A 15312-nucleotide genomic window follows, 5' to 3' on the forward strand; every position below is an offset into this window, starting at 1 on the left:
TGTTTTGGTGGTATGCTACCATGTAGTTACGGGTGGCTGGGATCCAAGGCATGAAACATCCGGAGGCCCGTGGAAGATGTCAAGATCGCCGATGTGGCGAGAAGCACCGGTGAACTGAACTTATATTGGGAGATGATATGGAGAAGCATGGAGAAAAAAGTTCCAAAATATGAATCCCACCGCCCCACACACACACTTATACCAGCCGGGTCCGGTGGATCTTCCCACTGTGCACATCGTATCAATCGTCAGCTCGGAAGGTAGTGCGGTTGGTCTGCGGGAAGGGATCACTCACGCCAAACTCTTGGGGACTGTCTCTATGTAAGCAATCGCGTGCAATTGCTGAATCGCCGATAGCTGTATAACTGTTAGCCCAGAATCGACCGTAATATTCGCTGCGGATAAAAACCTTTGCGTTCACAAACATAAGGATCTCCTCCAATAGCTCTGCTGTTTGCTCAATGCCCTCATTCACGACCACGAATGCCTTTGGCAATTTCTCCCCATCCACTACAACGGGAACCATAACGCTCTCTTTCATGCTGGGGTGCGTATCGATGACTTCCTCCACCTCCTGGGGAATGACCCAGTTCCCCTCACGGTAAATCGCTTCGATCCTTCTACCATGGACACTAACCGCACCGTTCACATCAACGGAGGTCAGGTCGCCAGTCTTGAAGAACCCATCCTTGGTGAACACCTTCTCGTTGATATCGGGCCTGTTGAAGTATCCCTTGAACACAGCGGGGCCCTTAATCCAGAACTCGCCGACCTGACCGGGCGCCCTGGCTTCCTCTCCGGTCTCGAGGACGATCTTAGCCGTCAATCCGGGAATGAGGAGCCCGGATGTGTCCATTGTCTCGTAGTCGATGGAGCTCGAGTATATAAACACGCCTTCGGTCATCCCGTAGCCGCTGCGGATCTTGAGCCCAAGTTGGGCTTCGACGGCGGTGCGGATCGGCATCTTCAGGTTCGCGGCGGTAACGAAGATGTCGGTCAGCGCGGAGAAGTCGATGGACCTGGCCGCCGGATGCAGGAGACCAGCGATCAGTGCGGGGACCAGAGGGGCGTTGGTAACTTTGTAGTCAGCGATGCTGTGAAGGATCTTTGAGCGGAGTTAGCGCGGGTCAGAGGAAACAGTATGTAGGTCCTTGGTTCATATCTGACCGTTATGAAATCTGGTTTCTGGAGTAAGACAGTTTTAATTCCTAGGTGGAAGGAATATACTGTGAGCACCAGGAAGCCATAGTAATGAGACCATGGAACGACGAGCTGCGAGAAACGCCATTAGAATCTCCACCACTCAGCTCTAGAAGTGCCCGTGCTTCCTACCAATAATGAGCCGTTGAGTTTGACTTGCGGCCCGTCGATCGCCCCAAGCTGCGAAACGAGGAACATGATGTTTGCATGGGTAGTCATAACGCCCTTCGGCGCAGATGTGGTTCCGCTGGTGTAATTGAGCATCGCTACATTGTCTCTTGACGATATCAGTGGCTTCGGAACACTTCCCACGCCCTTCGAGAAGTCTTTCCACGATGGAAACGACTTTGACTCTCCTCCCAGGATGAAGATATTCTCACGTCCCACACCCGCTTCATCGGCCAGTGTGGTGGCTAGGCCTTCGAAATACGCATGTACCACGAGCACCTTCGTACTCGAGTCCTTGAGGTGATAGACGAGCGCTTCCTTGGTGGCAACGGGAGACAGGAGATTCATCAGGGCTCCGGTCCACGCAATACCGAAGGCCACGATGACTGAGACAGTACAGCGAATTAGCTCGGAACTGTAGGTGCGGTTCGCAAAATAGTGCCGGAGTATCCGGCATTAGCGCAACATACTTGCGTCGGTATGGTTTGGTGAGAGGACTGCTACGACATCGTCTTGCTTGATGCCAAATTTCTTCACCAGGGCAGCTCCAAACGCGCGGGAACCATCTCGGACTTGCGAGTAGGTAACGGTCTCGGAAGTCTCGCTCTGAACGAGGACGACTTTGTCTTCGTCGAAGCTGTGGGAGGTTAGACTTGACGGTTTCCAACCGATGGAACAACTGACCTTCGGTGAGGATTCTCAAAAACTTGGGTCCAGATATCTGGAGCGTCGCAGTATGCGGCGGGGGAGGTGTTAAGCTGGCGGAGCTGTGGGATTGGCATCGGTGTAGGAGTTGGGGAGGAGCTTGATCAAAGAAGGATGATATGCTCAGAATGGATTCACGACTGGGCTCCAGCTCTTTTATGAACAAGATATAGCAAGATACATTGGCTTGTAGTGCCGGGCCGTGGACCGGCGTTCAAGCACCGATCGGGAGGCACATCCGTATACCCCAAGGCCTCCCAACTGCCGTAACATTATCCCCACTGCTCACCTGTCAGGCTACATATCAGCCCCGTCATTGGGGATCAATGCGCGGCCCTTCCTTCCCACTTGAGGAAAGATTCCCCTCGCTGACGTGAGAGTAGTTGACATTAGAAATAGACTTGGTATCCAGCAGCACCTACCACCGACGAATGCAGTTTTTAGCTGTTATCGATGGCTAGTACAGTGAATGTTGACGGCTGCCATCAACTTGATGCCCTATCCGGATACCCGGTCAACGGGAAATCACTTCTTCGGGTGGGGCTTGGGTTATGTTATTGGTAGCGGGACCCGCCGACATGGTGAGCTTTCCGTTCCGTGTGGCTACTTCGTGACTTCGTCAGTAGATACCCTAGTTGATGCCTGGGCGGTCTCCGGTCAGGACACCATCCTTACAGATCACATCGTGGTTCCATTCTCTGACAAGAATCTCAAGATTTTAACCAACATGGGAAGCCTGAAGTCTTCTCGATCGAGTGAGAAAGAGTGTTAGTTGCCTTAATATTCACTTCTTTTATGGACTGTTGCCTGATTCTGTGGAAGTTTTATGCTAGAGATTATCGGCGTTGAGAGAATTCCTTTGTAGGTTCTCTGGCAGCTCAGACCTGTCAGTTCAGGAGATCCGCTGACCGGTTGCGGTTTTAGTTGAAGCTCTCAGCCGTGGGGGCGACTTACCGTTCGACTGCCAGTGGCTGGGTAGCCAAGTGGGTACCGTAGGTATATGTTAAATGTATGGACATTACTCCAGCTCCACGAATATTAGCATCGCTAGGACGCCTGCCTCACCCGCTATACGGCGCCTGGCATCTTAGTACGATCTTCCCCATGCTGATTCCTAGACTCACATCTAGAAAATTAGTAAAGTCAACATTCTCCGGGCTTTGTGGGAGGGCTTGAATTTATATTAAGCTAGTTGCTAACAGGAATCCGTTATGGTGTAGTGGCTAGCATCGGCCGCTCTCAAGCAGAGCAATAAACCGGCCAGACCGGGGTTCAATTCCCCGTAACGGAAGATCATCTTTTTTTGTCTTCCGAATCGCTGCTGCTAGTAGACGAGAACATCCAAGCTCACAGCTTTGCTGTCTGTTTGCCATGAAGTCTTTCGGTCTCGGTGTTGCGGCAAATGGCAGAGGTAGTATCTTCAATTTTCAAATTCCGGCGCTCCATCATTTCTTGGTATTCCTGCGTAACACAGCGCTGGCCCCTTCAAGACCAATTCCGGGCGATTGCGGAACTTCACCGGATGATGCGAATGGCGCTTTGAAGCTATCACACAGCCTTACCAACCGGACACAACTATGTACATGTCAAATCCCGGGCCATTGGAGCAGGGCCGCCAGCGATTCACCAGTTCTTATAGAGTAGTATCGCGCCACAGCACTCTAGTAGAGTACTCTACGACAGCATATCAGAATCCAGATAACTGAGAATATGTACCCACTGGAAGCATGGTAAGCAATGCACAAACAACCACTCGAGCCATGGAAATTTGAAAGATAGAACGTTATTTTGTTGTCACATACGGCCTAGGTGCGGTAGTCACTTGAGCAGCCAGAGAAGAGAAAATGGATTCTTTATTAGTGCTCCATACGATAGTAAAAAAACGGGAGTTTATTGAAACTGTACGACCAACTACTGGTATCATGTAGGCATTGGCGCATCGACCAGTCAATGCCGACCTAGGTACATCGCCTCTGGAAGGGTTGCTGTAGTTGATTGAGTCAATACGGCGAACAAATGGTCGGACATAGGTACATAGCAGAAGCTGTGTGGGCATCGCACATTTCCTCTGCCTGAATATGCATGATTCTTTTTGAGCCGTGTATGTACAATCTCTCATGCCCTGTCGTGTATAATTAGCACTCAGCTGAGGCCGGAGAGCCTAGTTTCCGAGTGACAACAAGCGATTCGCGAGGTTCACATGACATCACCCATGGTGCGAACTCTGCAGCCAGCCGCGTTACACGCTTACCCACGCAGCGGGGGTACGATTGGCGGGGTTCTCGGTAAACAAGCCTGGTCGGCCCATTCAAGCTATGCAGAGTAAAGTACAACGAAGGCTGGGATATTGGCGTCACTCGAAGCCCCGGGCTCAATCGCCCGGCGACCTACCTACCTGGTAGGTCGATTAAGTCCTCACCACCACCACCGGAGCTGTATTTTCACGTACGAACATAGCCAACCCACTCCTTAAAACCCACTCTCTCTTCGGAACCTTATTCGCTCAAGACCAGTCACCGCACTTCTTCCAGATCCGCCTGCTCTACTCAGCCTACCACCCGTCTTGCGTATATACACGCCTGCCTTTCTCGCAATGCAAGGCCGGGACCACGAGGTCCGCAAGGCTCGAGCCCGGTACAAACTCACAAGCCGCCCATCCACATTCCCGTCCGCAGGTGCCATAGTAGCTCAGCGAGGGCTATAACGGGAGGGAAGGCATAGCTCACTAGATTCTGCTCCGCAAGTCGTGTCTTCCCTGTGACTTCAACCTTGCACGTCATTATGGAGTAGAATTCGCCTCTAGTGATGGGGCGGCAGATGTTGGGGGGGTATCATTCGTAGGCCCGTTTGGATGGCTTCGGTTTGCAGTTCCAGTTTCAGAGCGAAATTCAGTTCCCCGCCGGGACACCGAATACTGTCCAGTTACAGTTTCCGGAGAACTGTGAGGCGAACAGAGTGTTTGGCAATTCTCAGTATACTCAGTAATAAGTCTAAATAATAGGCTTCGCCAGAACTTTAATAGTGGACACATTGTAGCCCCGCTTTTTTCTCTTCACCGTGATGGGAGTCCATGGTTGAAGTTAAAATGCGATACTGAGTGGCGGCAAAGAAATGACCTCCTGAGGTCAGTACATACCAGTTTCATTTCTGGAGCCGCACAGTTTCAGTTTTTTAAAAAAGTTTTCGTGCCACCCAAACGGGGTTACAGTTTTGTTTGCTCAGTTTCTCGAAAAACTGACAGTTTTCGCTAAAACTGAGGCCATCCAAACGGACCCTCTATTCCAGGGGTGTTGGCATTCACTTGCTACAGCCTACAGCGGTGTTCGGCGATGTTGGCCCTTTCTAGGTGGTTGTTGGGGGATTAGGCGCGACTACACAGTAGCATGCGGGATCACTCGATGGTCACCGCGGTTGCATCGATGTTCAAATTTTCAAACTTTCAAACATTTTCGCCATAGTCTAGATAGGCTGCACGCGAAATAAAAACAAGATCTCTCTCTCTCTCTCTCTCAAACTTTCAAACTTTCATCCCATACTAAATGCAGCCAAACAAGACAGGTGGCAAAAACAAAAAACAAAACGGCGGTTCGAAAAACCTAGAATAGAAGGGTTAGCGACTGATACCATGTCGGTTGAGTGTTAATGCAACTTACATACTAGATTGCAGACCGAGGATCGGTGATATTAGGAGCAGTGCGATGACTGTCTGTACCTGATTCACCAGCTATGGGGGCGGTGCGGGCGAGATATCGCAGCTTCTCCTCCGTACGGCTCGAATTCTCGAGCTACTGCTGGGGCTGAGGCTGGGCATCTGGCCAGAACCGGAGCATATCGAGGAGGCGGTTATAGATGACGATCAGGTCTTCCCGGCGATCGATGTGATAAGTGGGCGACTGGAACACCATGCTGTGGTCGACCGCCACGAAGCAGAACATCAATCCGTCCGAGACAAAACCCTGAACGAGTCCGGTCCCGTCCCATTCCATGAGCAAGGTATTCAGCAGCTGATCGCGGCCGTAGCGAAGGAACGTTTCCGAATCCGCCACGTCGACGGCGATGATGGCCGGCCTGTCCCCGACCGCGGTAATCCTCGCCGCACAGTCTACCGTGCCGATGAACCGGATGTTCCCGACGTCGGCGGTGATCTCGCGGCCGCGGGTCGCGGTCGCCAACGAATCCGCGTGCGTGCGGTTGTACGCATGAGTCGCGACGGAAAGCAGCGCTTCGTTGGTGCGATGGCGCGGCCACAGCTCTGACACGGCGCACAGGATGTCCCAGGTCTCTGCGGTGGTTGTTAATAACACTGCGGCGGCAGCGCTGGGAAACAGGAATACATACCGTGTCCGACCGGTAGCCTACGGGCCTGTTCGGTGGTGTGACTCCACAGGAAGGGCGAACAATCGTAGGTCAGGCCGAGAGAGAAAATGTCGGCGAGCTGCTCGATGTCCATCTTTCCGGCGCGGACCTTCACAGAACTTAGTAACGAGTTGGGGGATCGCGAGGGCGCGGATGAACTTACGATTTGGACGTCCGACAGCTGATTTGCGGCGGGAGTGGGGATGTTGCGGACGGGAGTACTCATTTCGAAAGATCGGAGAAGAGATATAAAATAGAAAGGAGGAGTCGGAGGCAGAATTTAGAGGGAGAGCGGAAGATTGTGAATAGCAAGCTTGAGCTGAGTGCTTCCAGATGATCGAAAGTGAGGGTGTGAGGAAGTGAGGGTGTGAGGAAGTGAGGGTGTGAGGAAGTGAGGGTGTGAGGAAGTGAGGGTGTGAGGAAGTGAGGGTGTGAGGAAGTGAGGGTGTGAGGAAGTGAGGAGGAAGTGAAGAAGTCTGGAAGTGTGGAAGTGGGAAAGAGAGGAACGGGGGAAAGAGGGGTCGAATTCTGCCGCTTTACACAAGTATTAAACTTCCGTTGAGTCTCACCATTCAGCAGGCCCAATATGGCTATGACTAGTCACTACGATACTCGAGCTTAAGTTTCGTCGAACGGATCACCGCTTCCGTCCGAACTCTATCACTGGACCAGCTGGAGCCTGGAGCGGCCGAGAGATAGGCTCCAATGCGCCATGGAAAGACTAGAAAAGCTACTCCTGGAGAAAAAAAAAACATGCCCGCCATGTGATAAGGTATGCTACACGCATAGTTGGGGTTGTTCAGCCCCACCACCCAGACACAACTACATGTGAAATTCTGGGCCATTGGAGCAGGGCCGCCAGCTATTCACCAGTTCTTATAGAGTAGTATCGCGCCACAATACACACGTCAAGATAAGCTTTTCGGCTGAACGAAACGGGTAACGGCTATGTGCTAGTAACTACTCGCTTGTTCGGGACACCTTCTCTTTCCCAACGTCCTGTGATCATCCACAGGACCGCTGGGTTGTACCACCAACTACGTCTCGTTGCTGAGCAAATGCTAATCACAGCTTCCGCAGGTTTGGGTTTGTATAACCACCGCCGCACCCGCAAATAGACACTGCCGGTACATACTAAAACTACTTCCCGGGAAACTGGGTGTGGAGGTCGGCTTTGTCACTGGGAACTGCTGAACATGTGTCAAGTCCGATGGGCTCAGATGCGGAACTGCCAGGTCCGAACGGCCTGGACGTGGCCGGAAAAAAGCCATCCTCCGCACTGATGGCAATGTGGTTCGGGGAAACCGTAATATCCAAAGTTTTTGCACGACAACAAAGTTCCCCGGGTTTATAATATCTATATAATGTATATGCACTACGAACGGCACATCTACGGGCCAAAAGTCTGACCAGGAGAACGACGAAACCCCCAAGCTTCTGCCAGCAATCACTCGCTGCTACATACCATGATAACAAATAGGTAGTAGCCCGAGCAAGGAAAATGAACCTATCGTAACTCCCAGTCTCCCACAGCCAAATGGGACTATCTATATGTATTGTACAGATTACACAAGTATTAGAGAAAGGGATCAAGAATGCGGCAGACCGAAAAACGCCACAACATGTTTTCTACTCAACAATAGTGACCACGGCAGAACAACATATGGATGTAAAAGGAAACTGGCATTTCCCTCAGAAAAATGAAATACGGTAAACGAGCCCACCAGACGCCGAAGAGCAAACAAAATCCTCTGCAATCCACCACTCAAACGCTCCACTGACCTACGGCGTACGTTCGTCCCCCGAGTCGTAATTTGAGCCCGAATTTGGCGTCTCCACCTTTTTGCTATCGGCAACGACGCACATTGGGCACACCCAGTTCATGGACCACCGGGTGACCTGGTAACACGAGCGATGAAACCACCGCGTGGAACAACTCTGCAGGTTCACGTTAGCTGCTTGGTGGTGGTGGTTAGGCGTGCAGGATCTGGAAAAAATCTCACCTTTCCGCGGCAGAGCACCATCTGCGTCCGATCCCACGGTCCCTTACAAATGCAGATGCCGAAGGGGGACGCCGTTTTATCTGCCAGTGCTTTGGCTGCGAATTGCTTCACTTTGTTGGCCTGGCCGAGTTGACTCGCCGATAGCAGGTCACTTTCGGCATCGACATCGATCGTATCCCCGCGCGTTACACGCCCCGGTCTCCGCATGCTTGACCGCCTCCGGTTCGCCATTGCCACCGGCGATGGCGGCGGCGAAGGACTCGGCTCGTCCAGCACATAGGGGCCTTTGAGTCCGACACCGCACTCGGTCTTCCCCGCCGACGACCAGTTGTCCTTGCCGCCCTTGACGACTTCCATCACCACGCGCAGGCACTCGGCATCGATTGTGCGGTACTGGATTTGGTTCAAACAGTGCTTCCAGAATTCGACAAAAAGTGGCCCGCTGCAGAGAAGTTCCCGGTGTTTCTTTGCGAAGCGGTACACCGAGGGGCCGAGGTGGGACATGCTGGGTATTCTGTTTTCTCGTTAAATTCATTCAGTCTCAGTCTCAAGAACCCTCGGAACGCAAAACCATGCAGAGGAGTTTACCGTTCTTCGAACATGTGCTTATCCCACAACTTCATGAAGGTGTGCTCAGTCTTAGCTATGTCTTCGAAATCACAGATCGTCTGCCATGGAGGGGTCAGTAAGCAGGACTCCAAACAACATCAACTTCACAAGCTCCCAGCAGAAAACCACGTATTATGGTGACACCTGCCGACAATCCCCAACTGGCGGGATGGTTGAAGTTCACTTCACGGTTTGTCTGTCACAACCCGGCCGTCCAACGGACAACTTCAGAGAATTTGAGATTTGCCAACACTCTCCCACTGCCATTGGACAGGAATCGCCGCCAAAAGACTACACCGACTACGAGATTGGTACACACCTCTTCGTGCTTTCGAAACAACCATTCTTCATCGACGTCATCGTCGCTGTCACTCAATACCTCCCCAACCTCAACGTATCGTTTGGACACGGTCCGCACGTAGACCAGTCCCTTCTCTGTATGTCGAGGCTTCTTCACCAGAAACCTTCTCTTTTCCCTCTGAGTAACATCACGTATATCGTTCCAGTCGAAATGCCTCTTCATTCCCGCCGGTTCGGGGAATTCGGGGCCTGCAACTGGGCGGTTGGCCGCAACAGTGCCTTTCCTCTCGTTCATCCAACTCCAATCACCCTTCAGTATCCTGTTGACATCAAATTCTCTGGTTGGCCTGACCCAGGTCATTATTCTGTGGTCCGGGGTGTGGTCACTAGCCCTGCTATGTGTCGTGTCCCGGGCTAAATCTACGACAACTTTGATATACAGGTCGGCGTACTGGTCGCCGCTGCGCAAACCCGGCTGCGGCTTCCTGGACGTGACCTTGAAGTGAAACAGCGCGTGGGCAGTAACAAAATGAAAGTGCAAGTATTTCACAGAAGGGAACTGTCGTCCATCGCATAGGCAACAACCGAATCCTGGGGTGGTAAACGTGTGCTGACCTTTCGAATCCGGCGGGCCAAACGTACTCCGTCCGTTCCTGACTTCGGCGACGAAAGTGTAGCAAGTCAGTATGGTATTGAAACTCGACGCTGCTTCAAGAGCCCTTCCGTCCGAGCCCGGAGTCGCTTGTCTCTTAGGTTTCTGCTGCCGTAGTAGCAAACGCTTCCTCGGATTCCGCCATCCAGTCTCTATCACTACACTCAGATGGGCGCTGTTCTTGCCGACCACTCCTGCCGACCTGAAGAAAACTCTGGTCGGAGGCGTGTTGCTGGGTGGTTTGAGCCTATGGGTTTCGAACCATACGACGACTTCAACGTTCTTAGCGTTACGCCCGAAGCCCGGGTCTCCCGTATGAAGGGGTGGCCATGTGCTCGCATGGTCAACGGCGGATATCGCGAGCTCGTAACGGTATCTATCAGCTACTCTGAATTCTGGCTTCCCGTCGTCGCTCTCGATCGTTGCGCGCAACTTGCTGATCCCCAAAATGAACCAATCATCCATGTCTACTGTGGCCGAGTCCTCGGTGTCGTATGTGATGGTGCCCATCTCCGTTTCACAATGTAGCTGTTGCGTGTAAGAGATATCGGCTGGCGTTGTGCCGTCCTTGAGGTACCAGACCGTCAATTTGACAATACACCGAAACGACATCGGACCCGACGCTGCCTCTTCCACGAGATCATCAGCACTTCCGCCACTCCACCCCATCAAGCCGAACAGGAAACGTTACGGGTAGATGTGGCTGCGCTGTTCCTCGGGGCGGAGGAGGTGCGTTTTACGGCGACGACATTGATTTTGAGTCTCGCCTCGTCCTTTGGCGGCTGCAGTTTGTTGCAAATCTCGGCGATGGTTTCCCCGCGTGGCCGCTGGACTTCAGGGGCGGGTTTCCTCCTCTGCCGACTCGAAGCCCCGGGCTCTTGGGCGTCCCAGCTGGCCTCGTGCGTGGTCGCGTTCGCTTTGAGAACCGCATTGATGTTCCGCGGCAGGAACACTCGCTGCCGGTAACAGTACTGCTCCCGGTAGAAGGTGATGTTGCCCGTAAACTTTCGCCGTGCCGTCTCGTTGAACATCGGTGGAGGCATGGCTCGGCGGGCCCTGACGTGTGGAACTAAACAATCGAGCGGGTGAGTAAGTGGGGGTGTGCACGCCGTGTCTGCATTCGTTAGCCAGAGTCGGCCAAGAAGGAAGACTCAATGGGGGAGGGGACACGCGCGCATACCTCGGTGGATGGGACTTTGTCGAGCAGTGTGAAGTTTAAGGACAGTCGTAGTCGCTGGGTCTACTGGAGGGGCAGGCAATTCGCGGATTTCGGGTTCTGCGGGACCGGGAAGAAGTTGGAGGAGCTGTTAAGTTTCGGAGTGGAAGTTTTCGTCGTGGTCGTGGTCGTCTTCCGTGGTCGTGGTCGTCTTCCGTGGTCGTGGTCGTCTTCCGTCGTGGTCGTGGTCGTCTTCCGTCGTCGTCGCGCGTAACGCTTATGCTCGGCGAGGGTAAGATCACTGCTGTGGAAGTGCTCTAGATCAACACCAACGGGTTCTGTTAGTGTCGCGGAATATACCGAGACATCCCAACACAAACCACATGCTTGGACGTCGCCATAACAATTGATCTGCAGTGACACCGATTCCTCAGCGAATGCCAAGAAAAAACAGTGTCTTTTCAGGATACTTTTATTATTATTTCAAAATGAGACTGATGATTGTACATGTATGAGCACCGCACTCACTCTTCCGATACGAACTACGTCGTAGTGAGCAGATATCGAACGCAGGGCTCCACATTGGCCGTTTCCCACAACAAATCGTGGGCATCTAACGATGTGGCCCATAGTTAACTACAGCAGCTAGGTAACTTACAATAACCTCTAATCAGCGTCAGCCATCCGATTCCGTACATAAGGAAATATCACTGGGTGAATGTCTGCATCAGTTTGAATTAAAGCCTAGGTATCAATTTGCGGTCATTGTCGAATGAATGCTAGTCAGCGAGCAACGAAAGAAAGAAACAAAGAAAAAACCGCAAATTCAATTAGTACTCTCCACGCCTCTGGATTGACACCGGCCCTTCCGTCGGTCCGCTGCCGTGAGTTCAATCCCGCTGCACGTCAGTACATACCATCACCCCATACTATGTATACCTACCTGGTATGATAGTACATACCATCACCCAAGCCGATGCAACCTCGCAATACGCAGCCATTCCTCATCCGCATCACTCGGGACCTGGAAATGGCCGCCCAGGCGACGACCGTCGCCGACGAAGCCCCTGCCGTCGATGGGCTCGTTGGGCATCCTCACTTGCGGGGGATTGTTGATGGTTGCGGGGTTATTGCCGCCGCCGTAGCCTGGTCTTCTACCTGGAGGGCCACGACGGGGTGGTGCTGCTGCTGCTGGTGGTAGGACCGGTGGAGCCCGGCCACCAGCCCGGGGATGCTCGCGGTGATGGTCCCATCCTCCCAGAGCCTGCGGACGCCGACCATGGCCGTGGTCGTGGTCTTGATGGTGGCGGCCATCTCCCTGTCTCTCCGGCTGGCGATCATCACCCTGCAGGGACATAAGCAAATAATACTGATCCTTAAGCCCCTTTAGATATCCGTGGAAATCCGCACCATGCCTTCCGAAGAGATTATGCGTCAGCTCATGCAGGAGGGTGCCCAACAGGTCCTCCTCAGGCCTGAACTGGTTTATCCCGCGGTGGTTGTTCTTGCGCAGGCCGATGCAGATCCACCAGCCCTGGCCGTAGTTGCGGCCCAGGAGACGCTCCTCTGGCTGTGGCAGGAACTCGGTTAGGTGCTCGACGAAGAGACCACGGGATATCATTATCGGCTCGACGATTCGCGCGAGACGCGTGAGGAGGGCTAATGCCTCCCCGGCGTTATGCAGGTGCGGCATCACGGTTATATGGCCGAAGACGTTGCGCAACATTGTGTGGGTGGTTTCCCAGCTGGGTTCGCAGTGCTCGTTATTGGAAACTAGATGTAAGTGAAGGGGTTGAGTTTCTTCTGGTCCTTGATCTGGTGTGAGGTATGTATCTGTCTTTGTTCAGTGTGATTTTGAAGTCAGCGTGTATTGTGAGGAGAAGAAAAGGGAAGCCGTGGGTGACCGGCCCTGCTTATAACCATATGGGCTTCTTTAAATATGGCACTCGGCCAGAGCACTTGAATCTTGCGGCGTGGATCTTGGACCTTCCCGCCCATTCCAGGTATCTTGAAGAAGAAGCTGCGGTACTGCTTTCGCTGCCGGATGCAGTCGGATTCTTCACCTCCATCCTTGGAGTGCTCCGGAAGTTTTGGAATTCTTGCCCGTTTCACTGCCGAGGCCCTATACCGCTCGGCAGTAGGGATAACTAACAGCGCACGCACTGCGCGTGACCTTGCGGGCACGCGACGTACATAGAAAGGCAGGTGCACCGTGCTCGAAGTATGTATCAGGTAGTTGCCTACTACCTGCCGTTGCCCGGATACGACCGGCGAGGGAAGTTAGGTCTCCCAGGTATGTAATTTAGTAGTGAGCCGACCAACCACTGCCAATCACCCCGCCGTCACTCGCAAACGGCGCTCTTTGCGATGTTGGCGCATATGTTGCAGTGAAGTAACCACAGACGTTGAGCAAACGCGCCACCGTGCCCACTGCCGCGCTACCCCATACCTACCATATGGAGCAGTGTACTAAAGTCAAAAGCATTATGGCAGCCATATATGAGGGCGATTTTGACACAACACTCTTGACGAAAAAATACTAATGTATTATTACTTTAAAATGAGACTGATGATTGCACACGATATCGATGTGGCCCATAACTTAGTTACAGCAGCTTGGTATATCATAACCGCGAATCAGCGTCAGCCATCCGATTCCGTACCAGGAGCTGCCAAAAAGTGGTGCCTCACCACCATTACGAATTCTGAGCACTAGTCTGTACTAGGAGCGTACTAAGCCAGATACAATGAGATGAGTGAGGGATTGTGACTAAGTTGTAAGGGGGGAAAACGCTAAGCTGTATAGGGGAAAAACTGGTGAGGCAGCACTTACCCTTACACCCGAGTACATAAGGGAATATCACTGGATCCGGTTCGTCGATGCAAGCTTAATGCTTCTGGTAAGAAATATCATTTGGTTATAGGTATTGGGGGTATTGGGGGTACCATCGTACGGACAGGATTCGAGTGAACCGGATGGACTTCTCGACCAATATTGGACTCAAGATATTCACTGCCGACTAGCCATTCACCCCGTGCACCAAGAGCCACCAACCGAGAAGGAAACTTTAAACCATACAGTACTCTAGACGTTGAACCAGAAGTGAAGCTCTGCTTCGGTTTGAATCAAAGCCAAGTAGGTATTAATTTGCGGTCATTATAGAATGAATGCTAGTTAGCGAGCAACGAAAAAAGAAAAGAAAAACGGCAAATCCAATCAAAATCGGTAGTACTCTTCATGTCTCCATGTCTCCAGGATTGACATCTACCCTTCCGTCCGTCCGTCAACGTGAGTTCAATCCCGCCGCACGTCAGTACATAGGTAGTTACCAATAGTACATACCATCATGGTCCCGTCCTCCGGGCACCTGCGGACGTCGCCCAGGGTCGCGGTCGCGGTCTTGGTGGTAGCGGCCGTCTCCCTGTCTCTCCGGCTGGCGATCATCACCCTGCAGGGACATGAGCAGATAATACTGCTCCTTCAGCCCCCTTAGATATGCGTGAAAATTCGCGTCATGCGGTCCGAAGTGATTATGCGTCAGCTCATGTAGCAGGGTGTCCAGTAGATCCTCCTCAGGCCTGAACTGGTTTATTCCCCGGTGGTTGTTCTTGCGCAGGCCGATGCAGATCCACCAGCCCTGGCCGTAGTTGAGGCCCAGGAGATTCTCTTCTGGCTGTGGCAGGAACTCCGTGAGGCGCGACACGAAGAGACCACGGGATATCATTATCGGCTCGACGATTCGCGCGAGACGCGTGAGTAGGGCGAACGCCTGATCGGCATGAGGCAGGTGAGGTATCACGGCTATATCGCCGAAGACGTTTCGTGACATTTTTGGGTGGTTTTCTTGCTGGGTAGTGGTGATCGTTGTGGAAACTAGATTGATGTGAAGAGGTTGAGTTGCTTCTTGGCCTTTGATCTGGTATGTATCAGTCTTTGTTCCGTACGTCAAGTTCAGCGTGGATAGGGAGGGTAGGAGGAAGAAAAGGGAAGCCGTGGGAGACCGCCCTGCTTATAACCCTCAGAGCTTCTTCAAAGATGGCACCCGACCAGAGCACTTGAATCTTGCGGTGTGCATGATTCCGAGAGTCTTGGAATTCTTGTCTGTGTCACTGCCCAGGCCCCATACCGCTCGGGAGTAAAGCATAACTGACTAGCAGCGTAC

General features: G+C 52.6%; 5 protein-coding genes and 1 non-coding gene across 6 annotated transcripts; 1 reads left to right on the plus strand and 5 right to left on the minus strand.

Annotated features, from left to right (window-relative positions):
* Positions 1–106: 106 nt before the first annotated feature.
* BZA05DRAFT_373118 (uncharacterized protein) lies at positions 107–2212 on the minus strand. The gene is made up of 7 exons (XM_051481720.1): positions 2053–2212; positions 1839–2005; positions 1333–1754; positions 1168–1272; positions 410–1105; positions 296–357; positions 107–227 (listed from the first exon to the last, which is right to left on the minus strand). Exons 1-7 carry the CDS (start codon positions 2148–2150, stop codon positions 197–199), a joined length of 1581 nt encoding a protein of 526 aa, XP_051339677.1. The 5' UTR covers positions 2151–2212; the 3' UTR covers positions 107–196.
* Positions 2213–3278: 1066 nt separating this feature from the next.
* On the plus strand, positions 3279–3364 carry BZA05DRAFT_t165. The gene has a single exon. It is a non-coding gene; the product is annotated as a tRNA-Glu (tRNA).
* A 2494-nt stretch (positions 3365–5858) lies between these two features.
* BZA05DRAFT_444732 (uncharacterized protein) lies at positions 5859–6655 on the minus strand (the record flags this gene model as incomplete). The annotated part of the gene is made up of 3 exons (XM_051486936.1): positions 5859–6355; positions 6412–6538; positions 6593–6655. The coding sequence occupies 3 exons, from the start codon at positions 6653–6655 to the stop codon at positions 5859–5861; spliced, it is 687 nt and encodes a 228-aa protein (XP_051339678.1).
* A 1117-nt stretch (positions 6656–7772) lies between these two features.
* Positions 7773–11414, minus strand: BZA05DRAFT_397132 (uncharacterized protein). Its single transcript, XM_051483582.1, has 6 exons — positions 11174–11414; positions 10685–11107; positions 9361–10622; positions 9021–9100; positions 8433–8946; positions 7773–8367 (listed from the first exon to the last, which is right to left on the minus strand). The coding sequence occupies exons 2-6, from the start codon at positions 11034–11036 to the stop codon at positions 8212–8214; spliced, it is 2364 nt and encodes a 787-aa protein (XP_051339679.1). The 5' UTR covers positions 11037–11107; positions 11174–11414; the 3' UTR covers positions 7773–8211.
* An 830-nt stretch (positions 11415–12244) lies between these two features.
* Positions 12245–13171, minus strand: BZA05DRAFT_452132 (WLM domain-containing protein; the record flags this gene model as incomplete). The annotated part of the gene is made up of 2 exons (XM_051487465.1): positions 12520–13171; positions 12245–12494 (listed from the first exon to the last, which is right to left on the minus strand). The coding sequence occupies exons 1-2, from the start codon at positions 12873–12875 to the stop codon at positions 12245–12247; spliced, it is 606 nt and encodes a 201-aa protein (XP_051339680.1). The 5' UTR covers positions 12876–13171.
* A 1130-nt stretch (positions 13172–14301) lies between these two features.
* On the minus strand, positions 14302–15211 carry BZA05DRAFT_397137 (WLM domain-containing protein). The gene has a single exon (XM_051483583.1). It carries the CDS (start codon positions 14977–14979, stop codon positions 14476–14478), a length of 504 nt encoding a protein of 167 aa, XP_051339681.1. The 5' UTR covers positions 14980–15211; the 3' UTR covers positions 14302–14475.
* Positions 15212–15312: the final 101 nt, after the last annotated feature.

The sequence above is a fragment of the Tricharina praecox genome (genome assembly GCF_024521635.1).
Source record: "Tricharina praecox strain CBS 144465 chromosome Unknown BZA05scaffold_11, whole genome shotgun sequence".
NCBI classification, from domain to species: Eukaryota; Fungi; Ascomycota; class Pezizomycetes; order Pezizales; family Pyronemataceae; genus Tricharina; species Tricharina praecox.